The 23,954-nt window shown below is 40.2% G+C and overlaps 1 protein-coding gene across 1 annotated transcript; it reads right to left on the bottom strand.

Annotated features, from left to right (window-relative positions):
* Positions 1-3,371: 3,371 nt before the first annotated feature.
* LOC137257538 (probable tRNA N6-adenosine threonylcarbamoyltransferase) lies at positions 3,372-22,823 on the bottom strand. Its single transcript, XM_067794864.1, has 13 exons — positions 22,799-22,823; positions 20,739-20,800; positions 20,428-20,476; positions 19,978-20,051; positions 19,129-19,217; positions 18,846-18,894; positions 18,612-18,689; positions 18,063-18,162; positions 10,142-10,199; positions 7,165-7,170; positions 6,122-6,193; positions 4,503-4,601; positions 3,372-3,448 (listed from the first exon to the last, which is right to left on the bottom strand). The coding sequence occupies exons 1-13, from the start codon at positions 22,821-22,823 to the stop codon at positions 3,409-3,411; spliced, it is 801 nt and encodes a 266-aa protein (XP_067650965.1). The 3' UTR covers positions 3,372-3,408.
* Between the last annotated feature and the right edge of the window lie 1,131 nt (positions 22,824-23,954).

The raw sequence follows: 23,954 nt of genomic DNA, 5'->3' as shown, positions 1-23,954 counted from the left end.
AGCACAGTGCTCTGGACATGGCTATGCAATAAGCACAGTGCTCTGGACATGGCTATGTAATAATCAAAGTGCTCTGGACATGCCTATGCAATAAGCACAGTGTTCTGGACATGACCATGTAAAAAGCACAGTGCTCTGGACGTGCATATGTGATAAACACAGTACTCTGGACATGCCCATATAATAAATACAGTGCTCTGGAAATGCCTATGTAAAATGCCCAGTGTTCTGGACATGCCAGTGTAAATACAGTGCTCTGGACATGACTATGTAATAAACACATTGCTTTGGACATGCCCGTGTAATAAACACAATGCTTTGGACATGACTATGTAATAATCATAGTGCTCTGGACATGCCTATGTTAAAAGCACAGTGCTCTGGACATGACTATGTTATAAGCACAGTGCCAACGACCAAACATCACATGAAAGGGTTTGAACAGCTATTAAAATGAGGAAATAAATTTCAAAGTGTATTGTAATGAAATGCAATCATCTTCTACTTCTACAGTCATTCTCTCCCATTCTCTCTCTGTCTAATTCACATAACACACACTCGCACCACTCACAGCACGTTACACACACGTACATTCAAACTGTAAGTAACGGGCACTTACGAGGGTCCAGCTCGTTTCATCGCTCACAATGCCAGTACATTCCTTCACATCCACGATCTGACACACGGTATCCATAACCAACAGGCTGTCACCAGGTCATGGCTTTACGACAACCCTCGGATTAGTATTTCTACTATTATTAATATTTGACTCCCACAACTCGGCATGTTATGCAAGATCACGTCATCCAATCACACTCAGACACACATTTCAGGACGGAAACCCTAATTGACATCAAGGAAACGAGCATTGGAAACTCCTTGTATCTAGCACAAAAAACATTCTAACGCAGTAACACTGTGCAGTCTTTCGTCGAAGTGCTTATGTTTATTAAGTAACATCCAAAGATGACTGCCGTGCTTCGAGAACCAGACTAGACGTTCGACACACTCACTCATCGGCTCCTGTGCGTGTGATGGTTCTGAGTGAGTTCAGTTTTACGCCGCACTTAGCAATATTCCAGCTACACGGCGGCGGTCTGTAAATAGTCGAGTTCGGACCAGACAATCCACTGATCAACATCATGACCATCTATCTGCACAACAGGGAACCGATGACATGTATCAAACAGGTCAGCGAGCCTGACCACCCGATCCTGTTAGTCGCCTCTTATGACGAGCATAGTCCCCTTTTATGGCAAGCATGGGTTGCTGAAGGCCTAATCTACCCCGGACCTTCACGGGTTTTGATGGTGTAACTGTTATCTTATGAGAGTGAGTTTATGAGCTAACGCTAACCTTACTTAGAATACAGAGTAGTAGACAGAGATTTGTCGTTTAATCTAGGAAGGCTGAACGAATGTTAATCTCCTGGCTATCAGTATAGTCGCTTGAACCCAAGTGTTGGACTTTACTTTTGACCGATCTTTTTAGGGTTGTTGTGCTTTCGCAAGTCTTTATCTTCATGACATACAAGATTTAAATTTATCTGAGCTTATCTGCCTACACATAACTGGTTTTCAGTGGCGACAGATCGGTGGCATTTAAAGGTGTGGGGAGAGCGTTGTTGAGACACGAATCTGTTAACATTGATTTCATGCTAAAGTGTCTAGTCATCGATGATGGATAAACATGTTGGTTGAGATTGTGATATTTAAACACAACGCCCATCTCAACATGTGCAACATAACTTTACGGACACCTACTAATATTCATGCTTTATCTGTCAACGCCGCTATATGACAACTGCTGGTCCATAACTCGAATTGTATCCAGCTTTCGCCCGGAATGCCCACAAGATCTGTTAGCAGGGGTTGAGTGGGTGAGTGAGCTTTATGCCACTTGGAGCAATGTTCCATCAATATCAAAGCGACAGACATTAAAAATGGGCTTCACATACCGTACCCATGTGAGGAATAGAAACCTTCATCGTAACGATCCAACGACGCACAACCAGTAGGCTATCCCAGAAAGATGAGAGCCTTTAGTGTTTATGTAGATGGCTGTGGGTTGATTCCCACAAAAATTAAGTGTTATGCGGCAGTAGAGGTTCTTGATAAACAGATAAATTTGCTGTGTCGTTTCCAGCCCCTGATCGGAGCGGTGATTCAGCGTCAAGCCGTGTGAGATTGTCACTTGAGGGATATCAGAGTTATCTCCCTTCGATGTTCACAACTATATGACGCTGGATCTGCCAAGAAGTTTCTGGGTGTTTCTCAATCTCCGACCGTACATATACAACTGCAACATGCGTTATGTCGGAAAGCGTACGTAACATCTCCAAATCATCATCTTCATCATCTTCATCATCTTCATCATCAAACTTTACATCATGAGCATCCTATGTGCTTTGTAAAGTAACATTAGTTTCATATCTGAAAACACAACCTTTCTGCTGGTTTCCAAAACAAGTCTAGGTGGTGTCTGAAACAACTGCACGAACCAGATGACTAACTGTACTGTCTTCAGATCAAGCTGTGAAAACCAACTGGCTAGCTGTTCTGGTGTCTGAAGAACCTGTTAGAATCTTGGTGACTAAAGCTGAAAGGGCCAACTTGGTAGTTGTTCTGCTGAAAGTCTTAATCACCACCTGAAGAAATTAACTAGTCATTTAGCTAGAAGTCCGAAATGCTACAAATATAGGGAGTGGTGGTGTTTGGTGCAGGTTACAAATCAGTCACACTTAATCATAATAGACAGTCCTTGGATGTGTGATTGTGTTTGGCATCTTGACTTCAGTCTTGCCCCACAAAGAAGCACACAAGTGCATTGGTTCAAAACTGCCGCTGTTCCCCCAACAGGAAATGGATACCCGGTGGGACTAGCAATACGACTATTAACCTTCTAGTACGTCACAAGCAGCTTGGGTCATAATATCCATCAAGCTGTATGCTATGAGCATGTCTCTGCAGAGTTCAGCTGTATATATGAGGTCATATAGTCCTAGGCCAAATGCTAGAAAAGTCCCTATCTTTTAGGATCTCTCCGTAGCAGTAATTAAGCGTGTTATTCAGTAATTAGTAGGACACCTCCCACTCTTGAAAACTTCTTAGAGAACTAGCTGCAGGAGGTATCAGGTTACTGAAAACTAACTGGGTTCAGTCCACTGTTGAAACTGTGTCCACATGTTCATAGACAAACTGCTTGAGAAAAAATTCTGCAAAAGGGATCCCGTGAAATGACAAGCTACGAAGTACATACCATGTCATATATATATATTTATTTACAGTGTGCTATTTACAAAGCTTATGTCACATTAGAACCACCAAAAAAGTCCTTGTTTTGAGATGGGAGATATCTGGGTCTTATATCAACTTTGAGTGCTCTCTTCCATGTCACTATGTGCTTCAATCACAGCCTCCAGGTCACCTCAACTTCATCTGTTCGAAACCTGAAACCATCCATTACATGTTAGACTCAAGTGAGTGAGTGAATATATACTGGACAAAAATAGTTAGGGATATCACTGCTAGTCAGCTTAATGTGAAGGGCACGTGTTCAGCTATTTGTGAGATGAGTGAGTGTGTTGTGTTTTACATTGTTACCAGTATTCCATACATATCACTCCAAGAGAACTCGAGAAATGGGTTCCACATATTGTTCCCATGTTGCGAATCAAACCCAGGTCTTCAGTGTGATGAGTAAACATTTTAACTGCTGAACTATCCCACCACCTTCTGACAATAGAAGGAACAGAATCAAGACAAACTGTTAAGTCTGTAAATTTTTCTGACTCAGCTAAGTCTGCAGAGTGAATTCCATTGCCTTCCTTGACTGGCTTCACGCGCCCTCCTGACACAAGAGGAATATTTATACAATATACTTCACACTTGATGGTTCAATTCACATGGATGAGTCCACAAAGCATGACTCACTCAAGAGTACAGTGCCAATACCATCTGTTTAGAAAAAACATGATAAATAAACGAAGCAATATTTTCAATTAATGTACATTAATTGCTTCAATTAATATATGTTTAGTAGCTGACAAAACCTGTTGAAATTCATGTTCTGAAGGTTATTTTGTAAAATAAGTAGGTATATATTTTCTTCTGATGTTACTATAATGATAAATAATTAGCAGAACATGGTAGGCATCTTCCAGGACATTAATTTACACTATCTAACACATAAGTAATGTTTTCTGATTGGCTGAGCACCAGTGTACCCAGTCACATTTACAAGCGAGTAAGGCTGGAGCGTATGGGTAATGAGTTGACCCTGATATCAGTCTCCCCCACCCATTATAACCATGTGATTAAATAGGTTGTTTCCTTTGAATATAATACATGGCTAACTCCTCAACACACCACTTCTTCATTACTTGTACCACGACTTCAGTTCTATGTATATATTAAAACATGGGAGTTACCATCACCTCTGCACTGTCATCTCTTTCTGAACAAACCATTATGCTACAAAAAATGTAGGATTGCATTTCCTACCTCTGTGTACAGCTTGTTTCGTTGAGCGGAGTAGTCTCCCCTGCTTTAAACATCTCCCATCCTGCCTGCGCAATCATGGCACCGTTGTCAATACAGAACCTACAAGACAATATTCTGCTGTACTGAGTGAGGGAGTGAGTGTGTGAGACATGCCAGGTCTATAGTTTCATGAAATCTGTGAAACCAAAAAGCAAAAGTATGGTTTTAGCATTGCATGAGTGAGTATTAAGTTTATGCCACATTCAGCAATTTGCCAGACATATTGCAGGCTGTAGATAATTGGGTCTGATCCATACAATCTCGTGATCAACAGCATGAGCATCGATCTATGCAGTTGGGGTATGATGACATACGTAAACAGGAGTCAACAGAAGATGACATCCCCCGGCCCCCACATGTTTGAAAGGACAAATCATCTGACAGTTACTTGACGTTTTTTTAGATGAAGCTTGAATCGTCCCCATGGAAATCATGAGAAATATAAACGCCATACATCTGTAAACAACAAAAGGCACCACTTCAAGATCTGTCCCTTATGTCAGCTAAGATCTGTTGAAAGATACGAAAAGGTTTTCGAGTTGTGCTCCGGAAACGAAGCCCATCATCCATTTTGAGACTAAGTCAGAATTGTTTCCATGGAAACTGGGGAAAATAAAAATGCCAAGACTTTGTAAATAGCAAAAGGCACAACTTTGTGATCTGCCTCACATATCTGCCAAATTGTGCTGAAAGATAAGAATTAGTTTTCGAGTTGTGCTCCGGAAACGTAGCCCATCCCTCCTTATTGAGACTAAGTCCGAATCGTTTCAATGGAAACCCAGAAATTGATAAATCACAGAAACCTGTACATAGCAAAAGGCACCACTTTTGGTCTGCCACGCATATCTACCAAGTTTTGCTGACAGATATAAGGAAGGTTATTGAGTTTTTGAAACTAAACACACCTCTCACTTTCCAGACAAAGTCTGAAACAATTCCATGGAAACAGAGAAAATAATAAATCACAAAAACCTGTAAATAGCAAAAGGCACCACTTTAGGTTCTGACTGATATATCTACCAAGTTTTGCAGAAAAATACTGAATGAAGTTTTTAGTTCTGCTCCGGAAACAAAGCCCACCCTACCATTAGACTAACACCAAAAACGTTCCATGGCAAAACAAAAACAATAAAAATGTCCAAACTCTGTAAAGAGACCATAGGTTCAGGTTATTATATCTACCAAATTCGGTCTTAAAATATTGAACGGTTTTTTAGTCACGCTCCAGATACAAAATGAATACGGCCGGACGGACGCACGGACAGACAGACAGATGAGGCGTCGACTATATCCCCCGCATAACATGCCAGGGGGATAACAAAGTCAGTGAGCCTGACTACCCGATAACGTTAGTCGCCTCCTATGACAAATTAACATGACGTACTTACACATATTGAATGTGGCAATATATAAGAAACTAACAAGAAACACAAACAACATAACCTGATCATCACTGCTTACCAAATTAAGAAAACATTATTCCGTGAAAATTCAAGTCCAAAATGATGCAGTGTTCAAATGCATCCAGCTTTCAAGAAGGCTACAGCAAACAAATTAACAGGTGCTTCAAGGGAGCTAACTCCTGGTCACAAACCTCTGATCTGTAGCATGTCTCCCTTTCTTCAGCCATCTTCTCCATCATGTCTTGAAGTCTTTTATTGCCGGGATCAGAGTAAAAGCAGGAAAATCTGAAGATTTGTTTCATTCGTAATTAAAGGACCACTAGACTCTATTTTTTGGTACTCTTTTTATCATGCATATGAAAGACTTTTGGTTAGTCATAAACGAAACGCCATTTTTTTGTTAAAAAAACTTGTGGATAACTAATACCAAGCTCTTAAAATTTGCTAAAAAGCCGTCTGCTTCTCTCTCGCCCGCAAACGAAACCGCAGACAGGTTACGTAACTCTGTCGCCAGAGCCCTACAATGACGTCATAGAAGGAACGGTTTCCAGTTAAATGTATAGAAAATGTGTAGGAAGCTCGTCATTTTGCTGATTTCTCGACGTCACCAAAGACATGCCGATTTCTTGTGTTGCCGTCAATTGTTCCTTGAGGTCGGGTGATGGTGTCACTATGCACAGATTTCCACCAGACTCCGTAGTTTGTGCTTCAATTGGTTGTTAGTGTGAGCGAAGTGAGCTTTGCGGAAGCCTGTGGTGTATACTAAATCGGATGGTTCGCCCCCTACCAAGCTTCCAGGATAGAAAATGGAGTTTAAGTTTCATCGAGCTTATAAAATTAAGACTGCTTACTGCATATTGCTGACCAAAAAGATTTTGCATGGCTATAACACTTTCTTCCTCGGAGGCGAGGTTGTGGTCGAAGTGACAATATTATCGTAAGTAATCTTTTATTGACCCCTTATATTGACCGATTCTAGGAGTGAAATTGTTATGTTATAAGCAATGTCATGTAAAATCCTAATGTCCATCAATAAAACACATATTTTACTACCAGTAGAAAGTAATTTGGATTTTGTAAGTCGGTGAAAACAAACTTAAATAGCATTCATCCTCAGACAGGGCGCCGCCATTTTCGAAAATCCTGAAGTCACGGGCTAAAGTCCGTTAGAATTATTGAGATTATGATTTGTTTTCATCAAGTTAGAAAATCAAAACTACTTTTTACTGGTAGTTAAATATGCATTTGAATCGTGACCAAAAGGATTTTGCATGACACAACTTTCAACATAAGGACTTCGTCCGAGGAAGCAAGGTGGGGGTCGAAGTGACATATTTATTGTAAGCAATGTTATATTGACCTCCACCTCACTTCCAAGAGTGAAATTGTTATGTTATAAGCAATGTCATGCAAAATCCTATTGTCCATCATTAAAATACATATTTTACTACCAGTAGAAAGTAATTGTCCTTTTGTAAGTCGGTGAAAACAAACTTAAATAGAATTCATCCCAAGACAGGGCGCCGCCATTTTTGAAAATCGTGAAGTCAAATCCATTTGAATTGATGAGATTATGTATGGTTTGTTCTCATCACGTTAGAAAATCAAAACTACACAAATATGTATTTGAATCATTACCAAAATGAGTTTGCATGACATAACCTAAGCGAGGTCGGGGTCGAAGTGAAAATACTGCGCGATAAATTTCTACACTTGCTAAATTTACTTGGTTTGTAACGTTCACCCACCAGTATGTAGACACTTGTCAATATACGTCTTTATACTTGGTCTCATAATCCTAATTACTTTATAATCATACTTGCATGCATTTTGAAACTTAATAAAAAGCAGCGATCTGCTAATGTATAAGAGGAATGTAATGTGTAGACATTTCATAGATTTCCTATATGAATCATAATTCGCTCGCACGCCCTAGTGTATGTCGTCTGCATCATTACAGTTAACAACGAAAACAACAATTCTGTTGAAAGCTACGACAACTCATTAAATACAAAAACGCACATATTAAAATTACAGTTATAGGAGCAATGTCAGGCTATTACCTTCTTCGAGGAATGTATCCATCAATATCCACAAAAACAAGTGATATATTATTCATCTGTAGGTTTCCCAAAAGATGTGTCTTTTAACAGTCTAATATACGAAAACGTTATGTATCGTTTCAGGTTTTTCACATGGCTGTATAGTTTCGTTGGTTACCCAAGATAGCACACCTGGCAACTAATGGCATAATGTGCGTCATTGTCTTTAAAAAGTAATTTAGTTAGCCAATAATGAGCAATCAGTGTATTGGCGGTTAATCCTTTGAAAGAAGGGTGTTGTTTTACATAGACACAGACACGACAAAGTGTATTCAGTATAGATTAGTAAATGTACATACATAAACACTACCTTTTGACAAATCCCCCATTTAAATCCCCATAAAACTAATTAATCAATCAGCGTGTTATCGGTTAATCCTTTGATCGATCTAGACAAAAGAAATACCAAATGGGGGCCTTTGTCGGGTAATCTAAGTGGCGTTACCACTAATTATACCTGTTATAAGTTCATTAACTGAGCATCAAGTGAATAATGACAAATAACGTGAAGGTTTATACCACCTAACACGGATTACAACCTAGCGACACCAAGTGATTTTGACAGAATCGTCTATGAGTTGTAACTCGAAAACTAGGCAAAGCAGGAGACAAAACTGAATGATAGTAGATTGTGAGAACATATAGCTTTCATTTTTCTCAACAGCTTTCGCGATTTCAGGTTTGTACAAACCTGTAAACGAAATAGTTTAACCCCTGAAATGTAGATGAATACTGCACATACCCTCATTTCTATACCCACTATTACGTCACGGAGACGCGCCGCTCTGATTGGTTGAAATTTCGTTTGCGAAAGAATTGTGCACTGTTGACAAAAAGGTCGATTTAAGGTAATTAAAGATCGAAATGAGCAGTTTTAATGACGGGGTGTCAACTATAACGGTGTCAGCAAGTGATTTTGTATTTGTACCCTATTAGAGTATATGTGACCTTTAAACTAGTTACAAAATGTTTTCCTCAGTTTAATATTTGAAAAGTGAAAGATTATCCTACAGGTGATTATCAGGTGAAAACCTATTTCCAACTGTGTATTTATCCCCATGTTGTACAGTTCCAAGTGCAGACATGGAAGCCCTTTGTACAAGAGACAGGAGAGTCACTTTAATGGGTAGGGATACAGTCACACACCAAAGTATTAAAGATGAAGAGATCTACATAAACACTTAGTTGTCCCAGATTCAACACAAACGAAAAATGATCGACCAACATGTTCCTTTGCATAAAGTGTGTTCTACTGCATTCTAGCTGCTTTAGCAAACCTACACTTGTAAAATACACTGTGCAGGATGTAGGTTAATTCATTTTTTCACATCTCAGCTGAACATTCCTCTCACATTAAGATTACAAAACATCACATCATTTAATAACACACATCGGACATGAGTATCGCCAAATGTGAAAAAGTAAGAAAAAGTAAGTTTTGAGGACATTACTGGCAAACAAGGATAAGTTGATCTGGTGTAGAGAATGTATAAACGGGAGGTTGGCAGTGCACGACAATGAGCAAACCCATTTGGTTTGCAAAAGGGAGAGCAGATGGAGGCTACTGCATGTGCAGTGCATGATGATGAAATTGATACCGCGTAGCTACACAAGCCTTTACTGAGACAGGTCATGCACTTCATCCATCACACTACACTTGATCACATACAACCTAGGCCCCTTCACTCATAATGGTAGGCACCAGTGGTCGGCACTCATACATGCTAATATGTGTCAATTGTCAGGTCAGTGCTCATTACTTATCCTTGTTTGCCAGTAGGCATACATATAACTGCTGCATACAAAAGCACGCAACCGTTCATAAATTTACACACATTGGCACATTTAGTGGCGCAAAACCCAACTTGCTAAGTCAATTGGAATCATTCGTGACTTTGGTGGGCTGATGAAAGTGGCACCAGCAAAATAACAGAGTTGGAGATTTGATTTTGTTTTAGACAAACAAGGGACACTGACATCCATTCTTCCCTGGAATCATTACATGGATGATTCTATATCATTATTCATTACAAACATGAGCAAGAAAAGCAGGTAACCATGGTAACAACATGAAAGATGGTGAGAATGACAAGACTTACATCCCACTCCTCCAACGATGGCTTCCTGGGACTTGCAGTGTGCCATGGCTCGCTCTGCAACACATTATAAGTTGTTCACTGGTCACGAGGGAAGCAAGGGTTGAGGTACCTTCAATGTATTTTTATGTTCCCTGAGCCTGAAGGGACCAGACCAAACACTTCAATGTTAATTTTGATCTGTTTGAAGCATGGGCATCAGATCGTACACTTCAGCCAGGCTTTACGAATCGGACGATTTGAATATTGCATCTTGCTGTTTTTTCCCACTGGCATTGTCTCAGTAAAGTCGCTGCGATGTAATTTCCCATCTTAATATTCACAGGGACTACATTTGAACATTTCGTAACAATTTATTTATACGAAAGGGAGCAATATGTTTTCGTAGCCATCGCCAGATTTTGCGGACGACACAAGAACAACAGATTTAGTTATCTCCCTTCCATTGATTTTCCTTCACAAAACATCGGTAATTTCCATGCATCATGCATCTTTTAATGTTATTCTAGATAAAAAAAGTAACTAAAACGAAGTACCGAATGAGTTGCTATTGGCAGCGGGGTATATTGCAATGTACCGCGCATATAGTGAGTGAGTGAGTGAGTTAATATTTAACGCCACATCGTCAATATCTCAGCCATATCGTGACGAGAACATTTAATACTGAAATGAAATATATGTCTATCATAAAACCTGTCAACGAAGGACAGTAAAACAACTAGAATATCACAGATGAGAATATAAATTTAGTAACTATACCTAAAACAATTTATCTATAGAGGACAATACAAGATAAAAATTGGCTATTGATTGCTAACAACTGAAGGTAGATCACCATACTAGGGACCATGGGGGCTTACAATACCTTTGCTACCTGCAGGGACCCTAGCTGGATTTACATCATCCCCCCAGCCGTCAGCAGTTTGGGAAATCAAGCCATGCAAATAAAAAGACACTTATGCTACGATTAAAACTTTGAAAGTTTGAATTTACTTTGAATGTTTGGGGGACTTACGCACCCTCTCAGGAGGACAATAGTTTTACAGTACTTCAACCCCCTTTGAGGATACAGCCACTAACAAGCACAGTTATGAATTTAAACTTCCAATAATAAAATATTTATCTATTTACAATTCAGTCAATAAATCTAATTCTTTTAAAAATGCAATGATTAAATGAGAGCTTGTGTTATTATAAAGATCCTTCAGCGTTCGTGATGTAAAATACTGATCCCTAGTGATGGAATACTCAACACAATCAAGCAGGATATGCTTCACTGTGATTCTTCCATCACAACGGATACACAACGGAGGATCTTCACCTTTAAGCAAATATTTATGTGTATATCTTGTGTGGCCACATCGCATGATGACCTCCTCAAATCTGGACTGACAACCCAAGTAGGTGTAACCAATATACGGTTTTATTTCATGTAATTTATTGATACCTACTTGAGTGTCCCACTTCTTCTGCATCAGATCACGGATATACGTTCTAATGCAAGCTTTGTAATCTGAATATGGAAGAAGAAGTGGTGTCACAGATTTGTTGAGTGCTACTTTTGCAGCAAGATCGGCCATCACATTCCCAGAAATACCTACGTGACTGGGTAACCAACAAAAGACGATGTCGTATTGGCCCGTAGCAAGAGAATTATACAGTTCAATAATTTCAGTTAAAACTGGATGTTTACAAGAAATATTTTTAATTGCCTGAAGGCAAGAAAGAGAGTCGGAATATATTATATACTGTTTACGTTTCGGGTGTCTTTGAATATATTTAAGAGCTGTTAATATGGCGTTAGCTTCTGCTGTAAAAATGGAACTATAGTCTGGTAATCTAGAAGATATTGTTCTAGATCCAATGACAGTAGCACAAGCAACTGCGCCACCGTCCTTGGACCCATCTGTAAATAAGGATTTGTAATGGTTATATGTATGTTTCAATTGATTATATTCTTGTTTGTACTGTAATTCATTCGTTTCTGATTTTTTTAAAAGTAGTTAATGTTAGGTCAACTTGTGGCCTAACCAACTGTCAAGGAGGAGAGGAAAGAAGACGGAAAGGAGCTATATTGTCCAGCTCAATACCAGCAGCAGCAATAAACGGCTTTATTCTGAGCACAAGAGGTGGAACAAGAGAAGACTTTTTGTTATACAAATCCTCATAAAGAGAATTGAAGACACAGTTATATGCAGGGTTAGATTCGTTAGAATACAGTTTTGTAATATATTGTAAAGATAATTTGATACGGCGTTGTGCAAGAGATGGTTCGGAAAGACCCAAGACAAAGTCTTAAACCTTGGTGGTGGACAGAATCAAGAAGTTTGAGGTTGCTTTTGCAGGCTCCACCATATACGATGAAGCCATAAAGCCATGGAGCCTCACCATTTAGAATTTGACACCACATTCAATAGGTCAAGTGCCTTCAGGCATTTAGTTTTAAGTGATTTAACATGCGGTAAAAACGTTAAGTGTGAATCAAGGATTAGACCCAAGAACTTGGCTTCCTTCACAACTTTATTGGGTGTGCCATCAAGAGACAATTCAGGGTCTTTATGTGGTTTGTATTTACGACAAAAATGTATGCAGTTAGTTTTCGATTTGGAAAATTTAAAGCCGTTTTCAAGACACCATTTATTAATCTTGTTTAAACACAACTGCAATTGCCGTTCAATGGTATGCATATTTTTACCACGACAAGAAATATTAAAATCATCCACAAATAACGACCCATCAATTGAATCTTTTAAAACTTTTGATAAACTGTTGATCTTGATGCTACAAAGAGTGACTGACAAAATACTGCCTTGTAGAACACCCTGATCCTGATTGTAATGATCAGACAGGGTAGAACCCACACGGACCTGGAATTGTCTGTTATTTAAAAAGTTGGCTATAAATTCAGGCAAACGACCTCGCAAGCCAAAGTCATGTAAATCTCTCAGAATGCCATATTTTCAGGTTGTGTCATATGCCTTTTCGAGATAAAAAAAAGATAGACACAGCGTGTTGTTTATTAATTAGTGCGTTTTTCACAAATGATTCCAGTCGCACTAAGTGGTCGACAGTACTTCTATTTTCACGGAAACCATTGGAGTTCATGAATAGAAAACGTTTCCCATTATCAGAATTGAAATTAATAGTTTTCTTTTCTTGTTGTTTTTGATATTGCTGGAATTTTGGTACATAATTTGAAGAGGGCGAATGTTTAGCAAAGGTTTCACCCAGTTTATTAGCAATATCTGATTTATCAGTAAGCAATTGATCTCCATTTTTAAGATGATGAACAGTAGGTTTAGTACCTTTACCTTTGATTTTCTGGACCATGTTCCATACCTTGGACATGGGTGTCCGAGAATTTATTTTGGATACATAATTTTGCCATGATTGGCGTTTGTTCTGTTTAAATGTACGCCGTGCTTTAGCATTTAAAATTTTAAATTTATTTAAATTATGCACCATAGGATGACGACGGAAATAATGTTCTGCTTTTTTCCTTGCCTTCCTAGCTTGTTCGCACTCATCGTTGAACCATGGTTTTCTTATGTGTGGAACTACAGAGGACTTTGGTATACACTCATCAGCTATGGAATTCAGTTCATCAGAAAAGCATTTAATAGCATCAGGAACGTCAATAAAACGTTCAGGTTGAAGTTTTTCAGCACACAGTGTCTCAAATAAAGCCCAGTTAGCCTTTTAAAAATTTCGTCTTGGTGATGGAGGAACATCGGATGGAGTTACAGTTTTTAATACAGTAGGAAAATGGTCACTTCCACAGAGGTCAACGTGGACTGACCATTCAAATTCATTTAGTAGTTCTGAATTTGTCAATGACAAGTCAAGAGCAGAATAGATCCCTGTACCAGGGTGTAAATATGTGTTGGAACCATCTTTATAAATACATAAATCATTGTCAGAACAAAAGTCCTCCAACAATTTACCTTTAGTGTTTGTAGTTACACTAACCCAGAGTGGGTTGTGCCCATTTAAATCTCCCATTATAATACAGGGTTTCGGGAGTTGGTCATATAGAGCTTGAAGATCAGTTTTGGGAAACGTCGAAGACGGTGAAATATGGAGAGAGCATAGCGTAAACGCTACATGTAAAGTAATTCTCACTGCAACAACTTGCATATTAGTAATAAGTGGAACAGGGCTTTGAATAACGTTTTGTCTGACTATAATAGATGACCCACCAGTAGCTCTATCACCCGGAGGTGAAAAAGAATGATATGCATTAAAATGACGAAGTATCTGTTTGTTTTAAATATGTCTCTTGGAGACATAACGCTGAAGGTGTAAAGTCTTGGACTAATAGCTGTAATTCATGTAAATTAGTCCTCAATCCTCTGCAGTTCCACTATACAATATTATTGGAATAAACTATCTTTTGGGGGGATTTATTGGGGATCTATCCCGCACTGTTTTGGAGGGCGACAAGCTATGTGCCCTGGGATGGATGTGATCCGATACATCCATTTCCTCATGTGATCCAAACTTGTTAAACAATTTGATTTTATTGTCTGACCCCTTTGGTGCTCGATTTGATTTCGAAGTTTCTGGCCTTGTCTTGAATTTCGATTTTACAGTTTGTTTATCGTTTCTATCAGACTGTGAAGGAGTTGTAGTCGAAGGAGATACAGTCTTTTGCGTAGACTGAGCTGTATCTGTCTGAGTAGACTGTTCTGAGATAGACTGTGGAAGATCAGGAGAGATAGACTGAGGAATATCTGAATTTACCCATATTAGGTCAGTCTGACATGAGCTTGACGAAGTTAGTACTGGCGTAGTTGTTCCTTTTGATGAGGTTTCAGATGTTTTTGTGACAGAGGCGTAAGTTTCAGTGTGCTCAGTAGGTTGTACAATCCTTCTTGCTTCAGCAAAACTGACGATCCTGGAAAATTTGATTTTGTAAATTTCCATTTGCCTTTTCCAAATGGGACATTCTTTCGAAAAGGATGAATGATTTCCTGAACAGTTTGCACATTTTTTGTGAATACTGTCACAATCTTCGGTTACATGTGTATTTTCAGCACAGTGAGCACATGCAACAGACAATGTGCAAGTATTAACACCATGTTCGTACTTTTGACACTTAAAGCAGCGCAGAGGATTTGGAATATATAAGTCAACATTCAGATTGCAGTAACCTGCTTTGATTGAGTTTGGAGGTGTTGCAGCTGAAAATGAAAACAGATATGTGTTGGTTTGGACAGTCTCATTATTTTTCCATGATCTTTCATCTCGGACATTATATCAAGCTCAGTCATGTCTGCTAGAAGACGCTCACGGTCTCGAACTATAACTTTGCTCGTATTCGGTGTTCTGTGGGCAGAAACTAATACCGGGACTCCGACAAATATATCAGTTGATAACAGGTTGGTAACTTGTTGTTTTCTGCTACATTCAATCAGCAGTGAACCTGATCGCAAGCGTTTGATATCTTTTACCTCACCTGCAATGCCAGGGATACCTTTTGGAATTGCAAAGGGATTAATTTCAAAGGGGTCTTGTCAGGGGTCTCAATAATCAAAAAACGTGGCCAGTGATCAATTTGTATAGAGGGTCGATGTTGATCATTTTCCAGTTGTCGTTTGGTTTTTTTTGTTAGGGGTTTGGTAATCCATGATTATTGGTATATTGGTTCGTCATTCGAGCTCCCCACCCACCATGGAGTATCACAAGGACAATGCTAAAGCAAGCAGGCCTCCAGCTTACAGCACCAAGGATACTCGGATGATATACTCCAGCAGAAACATTAACAATATTAACAGTTCCACCAGATTGGCCCATGAGCCACCGCCTTCTGGGCATAAGACTCTAGGCAAAGTTCATGTAATAAAAAATCAAGTCAAATAATATTCTATGAACAAAGAGAGCCAAGACTAAAATGTAAACAATTCCAAATCAAATTCTGTGCAATGACATAAAATCCATGTACAGGGCTTGGCATGACCAGCCGATTGGTTGAACCGGGCCAATTCAACCACCTGTCTAGGTGAAGTCAGGGCCGAAGTGGAGTGTTGAGCAATAGGAACACTGGTCCTGCTCCCATTGCCCTCAACCACCAGGATCCCCTCCTCCACCGACACAGGGCCGCAACCCACGGCAAACGGGTTGGTGGACCAAACATCCCCCGGGTCCACTACGGGGGTGTCGGCGAGCTCTTGGCGTTACCCAGCACCCACCACGAGGAGGTGGCTCGCCACGGGTGACACCTCGCATATAAGCAGAGTACACTGAAAATAACAGGTACTCAGCTAATCAGAAAACGACATTTATGCGTGACGTAAGATGAAAGGTTATACACAGTTCACACTCATATACTCTCATAGTTTGTACCATTAACAATGTCCCATCATTGTCAGTGAGACACATGATATGATGCATAAAGTCCCATCTGGGTTCGATGTTCAATTCCATGCATGAGGGACAAAACCCCTTTATACAGTGTATGCACACAATGCTTTTCCTCCTTATATGAATGTCAAACAATGAAAGAAATGAATGTCACTACATAAATATATGAGTCAACAATAAAACAATCACTGACTGGTATTCCATAAATTAACTTAATAACACTGTAGACAAAGATATAGATTCAGGGACACTGTCAAAAGTGAACAAGCCCATTGACCTCTACATCATCCAGACAATCTGGGCCTAGATTTTTGAAGCTCTGTTAGTGCTAAGTTAGTCGTAAGCGCCATACATCAACCTCAACTTACGACCGTCGTAGCGCTAAGAGAGCTTCGAAAATCTGGGTCCAGCGCTAGAGAAAGTAGACAGCATGACCTAGTGTCACCCTGCTTTGTTAGCTAAAGATATACTATATCACATGACTTGTTATCTATTTATTCATCTCTACCAGGTATGTGATGTCAATTACATGTCAAGTTTACCTGTCATCTGAACCAAAGTTTCACCTGGGAAAAGACTGGTAACCCTGCAAACGGACTAGTTCCATCTGTAATCTCCTTCTAGGCACAGATAAGTCTCACTTGTACAATAACATTGGGGTGGCATTAGTCTTATGTGTAAAGTCCATCTGGGGACTGGATATAATTTAGATACCCTTAACCATGGGACACATTAGTTTCATCTGATTCCCATAAGTAGTGAGTGAGGGAGTAGGGTTTTACACCACTTTAGCAATATTCCAGCATTATCATGGGTCAGAACAAAAGAAATGGGTTCACACATTGTACCCATGTGGGGAATCGAACCTGGGTCTTTGGCACCTCGAGCAAACTCTTCAACCACTTGGCTACCACACCGCCCCGATTTTCATGTGTAAACCCCACAAGATGTCTACTAGTCTCACCAATCTTCAACTTTTCAGAACAGTCTCACCTGTAATCTCTACTTGGGAACGTATAATTCTCATTTGTAATATCCACCAACAATCCGTTTGTCTCAAAAGCCGACCGATGAATTACTATGTAACTAAAAAACTACTACGCATAACATACTCAATGAAACGCTGATCATAATCAAAACATCGTACCAACTCTGTGTGTGAGAAAGTATGGAGACAGCACAGCACGAGTTAATGAATAAATAACTTTCTCGGCACAAGTGCACATGCTTCTCGAACACCTGGCTATGCCTTTCTCGGCACTCCTCCTTCGTAATAAACACTAAACTGTGTCAATGTTCTAATGATAGTCTGTTAAACACCTTTGTTGTTATTAGGACAAAAATTCTTCAAAAACCTATCAGAGTTGGTATGCTGTATTGATTATGATCAGCATTTCATTGAGTATGTTATGCTTATTAGTTTTCAAGTTACATAGCAATTCATCGGTCCGCTTTTGAGCCAAACAAACTATATGTACAAATTGTTCTTACCTGTAATCACATCCTGTGCACTACATAGTCTCACCTGCACCTTCCCTGGGAGGTGCTTAGTCTCACCTGTAATCTCTACCAGCATAGCGAAGACTGCTTCCTGCAGGGAGAAGCACAGATCCTCCTGTGTGTATTCCCCTGACTTGACCAGCTGAGAGACTCTCTCCTGCATTCACAGATATAATCTCCCACTTCAGAACTGGGTGCACATAAACAGGTGTATTGCACGACACAATTCTACAATGACAATAGGAGATGTTGACTCAGTCCTTGAAATTCATAGTAAATTTGGTGTTAGGTGGTAGCTGTTAAACCTTAACATGTAGCGCTGTGACTGACCAAACAAATTAACCCTGTTGTAAATGCAACACAACATCCCTACTACAAATACAACAATACAAATTTTTCACTGAATATACAAAATAAATATCCCTACTGTAATTACAACATCCCCACTGTACACAACATCCCAACTGTGAATACAATTCAAAATCCCTACTGAAAATATAACACAACATCAATAGTGGGAATACAACTATTAAAACGTCCCTACTGAAAATACAACACAACATCAATACTATGAATACAAATTTAACAAACGACACTATCACATACACAGAGTAAATAGTCTGTCTCAGAATCCCTGAACCATATTACTTTCCATTCTGCCCAGTCCATCCTGTCACACAGCCCCTAATGAAGCTTAGTAAATGCGGACACAACAGCCTTTCCCTTCAGTTTGAATAAAGTTGTTTGTATCTGTCAGAATAATTAGTGCATGTCTAACACAGTGACAGCAGCAGCTGTCAGCTGAATCCAACTACATGAATGGACTGCCTATGGTTTTGCCATCTGCTCTATGTTGTAGCCTGGACTGGGGTCATTAGACAACCGCAACGGACAAGGTGTCAATTATTGGCCTGAAACAACACATGGTTTCCCTGTTCAAGAATTCACCAAACAGACATGAGCCTCTCATACTGTTTTATTACACAGACAATGATATTGCTACAAGGACAGGCACAACTGATACAAACAAGGTCATTCTACAAAGTATATGTTTTTGGAGTTGTTTTGCAAACCTATTGACACACGTTTACAACTCTGGCAAACCTACTGACATACCTTTGGCACTCTGGCAAATCTGTCCAAGCAGTTTCCAACAGTAATGTCAATTGTTTCGCCAAATATTCCATACCTACGATGAGAGTACGCTATCACCTGCAACTGAGACACGGCATGCCAGATTACGCAACAACTCAAGGAACCATGAAAACACATTAACTATGTAAAGGCCTTTGTTTCAAGAATACTCTTACCGTGAATAGCTGCAAAATTGCTCGTGTGGCTTTAACACTCCAATATTGTGTTTCGACAGCCGATGGCAGAGTGGGAGTATGGCAAAGGCAAGGGGAATGGTTTTCAAAACATGTATTGTTGAAAATGACCTGTGGGATGGTCCAATCATAATGGTGTGCGATGCAATCGCTCTGAACCAGAGGGTTGGCCCCCTAGTGTTCCTGTCACGTAGAAACGGTGTGACAGCTACTTGCTATACTGACCAAGTCATAAGACCTCACCCTGTACCACATGTTGAACGTCAAAGGAATCATATCTTCCAACAAGACAACACTCCGGCCCACACTACCAGAGCAGCATTGGACTTCCCACGACAACATGGCATCCAAACACTACAATGGCCTGCACTTGGTTCGGGTACGACACCTTTGGGGCGAGACTCAAAGAAGACTGAATCATTTCCAACCAAGGCCGAAAAGGCCTTAGTGGTACCATTTTGGGTGAAATTCTTTGTGTGAACTCTCAATGGGATTTTCGATTTGTTAACCAAAATTGTCAAGTTTGAACGCAATCCTCCATTTTGTTTGGTAGTCGGAGCAAATTAAAGTGTGTGGTTTTAGAAACCTCTTTCAGTGTGCGTTTCTTTGACAGTTCAGTACATTTAACCGGAAATGAGACTGGCCTGAGTGTTCCCGCCACTGACGTACAGAACTATCGGGTTCTTGGCCCCGGTGATCAGAGGTCCCATCTCTATGTCTGACCTGGACAAGCAACTTTACAAACACTACATATAGTCTATCTAATCCAGCACTGACGATGTAACGGCAGTAATGTTCAGAGTTAAATCCAACATTGTCGGTTGATGATAATAAGTTTGATGAATCCTGATCTCCTGTTCCGTCTACTCACATCAACCAACAAGCGTGGAATACTGGGGACCGACATGGAACCGACAGGTGCATAAAATCACTGAAATACTCACATATCTGAAAGCACTGGGTAATGGAAAATGAAATACCCATTCAACATTTATAACGCCAAAAAATACAGTGGGTACAGTAGCTACAGGAGCTAAATCTCTATCTGGAGCTCGGGGTAATGGCACCCAAGGAGAGTACACAAAGAAGGATACGACCAATGCAATGGTTGACCGCCACAATGGGTTTTTGCCACAACTGATACTAGTGGTGCCCCCATCCCTGGCCCTGAAATACAATCAGAACTATCAATAGCAGTTGATACTAGTGGTGCCCCCATCCCTGGCCCTGAAATACAATCAGAACTATCAATAGCAGTTGATACTAGTGGTGCCCCCATCCCTGGCCCTGAAATACAATCAGAACTATCAACAGCAGTTGATACTAGTGGTGCCCCCATCCCTGGCCCTGAAATACAATCAGAACTATCAATGGCAGTTGATACTAGTGGTGCCCCCATCCCTACTCCTGAAATACAATCAGAACTATCAATAGCAGTTGATACTAGTGGTGCCCCCATCCCTGGTCCTGAAATACAATCAGAACTATCAACAGCAGTTGATACTAGTGGTGCCCCCACCCTGGCCCTGAAATACAATCAGAACTATCAACAGCAGTTGATACTAGTGGTGCCCCCATCCCTGGTCCTGAAATACAATCAGAACTATCAACAGCAGTTGATACTAGTGGTGCCCCCATCCCTGGTCCTGAAATACAATCAGAACTATCAACAGCAGTTGATACTAGTGGTGCCCCCATCCCTGGCCCTGAAATACAATCAGAACTATCAACAGCAGTTGATACTAGTGGTGCCCCCATCCCTGGTCCTGAAATACAATCAGAACTATCAATAGCAGTTGATACTAGTGGTGCCCCCATCCCTGGCCCTGAAATACAATCAGAACTATCAACAGCAGTTGATACTAGTGGTGCCCCCACCCTGGTCCTGAAATACAATCAGAACTATCAACAGCAGTTGATACTAGTGGTGCCCCCATCCCTGGTCCTGAAATACAATCAGAACTATCAATAGCAGTTGATACTAGTGGTGCCCCCATCCCTGGCCCTGAAATACAATCAGAACTATCAATAGCAGTTGATACTAGTGGTGCCCCCACCCTGGCCCTGAAATACAATCAGAACTATCAACAGCAGTTGATACTAGTGGTGCCCCCATCCCTGGCCCTGAAATACAATCAGAACTATCAATAGCAGTTGATACTAGTGGTGCCCCCATCCCTGGCCCTGAAATACAATCAGAACTATCAATAGCAGTTGATACTAGTGGTGCCCCCATCCCTGGCCCTGAAATACAATCAGAACTATCAATAGCAGTTGATACTAGTGGTGCCCCCACCCTGGCCCTGAAATACAATCAGAACTATCAATAGCAGTTGATACTAGTGGTGCCCCCACCCTGGCCCTGAAATACAATCAGAACTATCAACAGCAGTTGATACTAGTGGTGCCCCCACCCTGGCCCTGAAATACAATCAGAACTATCAATAGCAGTTGATACTAGTGGTGCCCCCATCCCTGGCCCTGAAATACAATCAGAACTATCAACAGCAGTTGATACTAGTGGTGCCCCCATCCCTGGTCCTGAAATACAATCAGAACTATCAATAGCAGTTGATACTAGTGGTGCCCCCATCCCTGGCCCTGAAATACAATCAGAACTATCAATAGCAGTTGATACTAGTGGTGCCCCCACCCTGGCCCTGAAATACAATCAGAACTATCAACAGCAGTTGATACTAGTGGTGCCCCCACCCTGGCCCTGAAATACAATCAGAACTATCAACAGCAGTTGATACTAGTGGTGCCCCCATCCCTGGTCCTGAAATACAATCAGAACTATCAACAGCAGTTGATACTAGTGGTGCCCCCACCCTGGCCCTGAAATACAATTCATGTGATCTCATGAGCAAAGTAAGGTTATAGATTATAGTAAGTATACATGCTCCTTTCCCCATAATTGCATAGTGCCAGTTTCTAACCTTTGCCTAGTGGTCAGTGTAGTATTCGTGAACATTCAATTCTTAACAAGAGTAAGTAAATATATAATTGGGTATTGACTACAGGTGCTCCAATGATCAAAACTAATGTTAAAGTTATCAAAAGAAGGATTGAAAATAACTATCAATTGTAAAAACACATATTTGATTAATCGCAATTTTGGTGTTTTAGTATAACACACTTGAATGAAGTAAACTAACCATCAAATATGATGAATACTAGTATTCACAAACAGAACATGAACAGCATAAAACTATGTGCATTACATTCAGAGTTTCTTATTCATCACCATGGTAATTATTAACACAGTCTTGTCTATGAATCAACTGTCCATTTATAGTGAATGTAATGAGATACATGTGTCAGAGTCAATGTCAACAACGTTGCCTGTCAGAACGATCTTGTTTACATTTTCAAGAGCTTTTGAATTGACCTCACATTTTTTTTATTTCCTCGTTCTAAGCGTCCAGTTACGAAAACTGACCATCAGATATGGATTAATCTTACCTTGACCTTCAACAAATTGTGACATAATCCCTGCGACACTTGTTAATCAACCATTCTTTGGTGAATTTGTGATCTGGGCCGAGCTACGTGTTTCGGTGACGCCCGCCATTTAAACTTTGTCACAACCAGTTTATGTCGCAATGGGGTTATCGCTACTTATGACTCAGTTTAGAGTTTTGCATTATAAAGTTTATATAATCTTGTGAATTACGAAGAGAAGAACCCAGGTGTTGTATTTGTAGCGACCACAAAATTTCCGAGTCCCGTGCTGGGATTCGACCTTCGGACCTTCTGATGCGAAGTCGGACGCCTTGTCCACATAACCAAACCCCGTGAGCAAGCTGACAAGGTAAGGATGTAATCTTTGGGATGACTCCACGCCCTGCTACATATCTGATGATATGTCAGGTTATGTTGCAAAGGCAATGTTAATCCTGACAATGGGAACTATGTGATTCCCACTGTTGTATTCATACGCAATGTTCAGCATTATTATTTATGAACATGTTTTTATCAATATAATTTCCGTTGCCACTGTCAGATTATATGAGCGGCTGAGTCAAGTTGTTAAACATCTTATGTGTCAGATAAGCTCCAATTGCCTCCTGACATCTGTAATCTTCCTCTTTGAATTGTCCATCGTAGTTCCCAGTCGACGTCGCTCGTTGTTATTCCACCCCACTGAGCAGGCAGCAAGGACGCAGCAGGACGTAGAGAGACGCAATTGTTGATCTTATGATATTAGAAAGCATTTAATTAATTAAATAGGCAAAATTCATTGGCGGGTGAAAATAATCATTTTCCGACTCCTACCTGATTACCTTCTGGGGTAATGCGTCTTCCCCTTTATTTCAGTGGTTTCATGTTGTGAAAGTAGATCTCTCAAACGAATAAGGACGTAACGGGACGAAATATCTCGCAATTTGATTGGTCTAGAACTGGCATGTGACCATTTTCTCGCACCTATAAATACGATGCGATCCAATTTGTGTCATTCTGACTTTGGCAGTCTAAAGCTAAGGGCAGATAATTCAGCCCGAAAGTTCCCCTTGTCCTTACATAAATATAATAGCTGATGCCATAAATAGACTGCACTTTTCGAACACAGACACAAATTATTATCTTTATAACCATCGAGGTATTCAGATTACCAAAT

This window comes from Haliotis asinina, chromosome 12 (genome assembly GCF_037392515.1).
Source record: "Haliotis asinina isolate JCU_RB_2024 chromosome 12, JCU_Hal_asi_v2, whole genome shotgun sequence".
NCBI classification, from domain to species: Eukaryota; Metazoa; Mollusca; class Gastropoda; order Lepetellida; family Haliotidae; genus Haliotis; species Haliotis asinina.
Note: the sequence above shows the minus strand (reverse complement) of the source record. Positions and strands in the feature narration are given on the sequence as shown.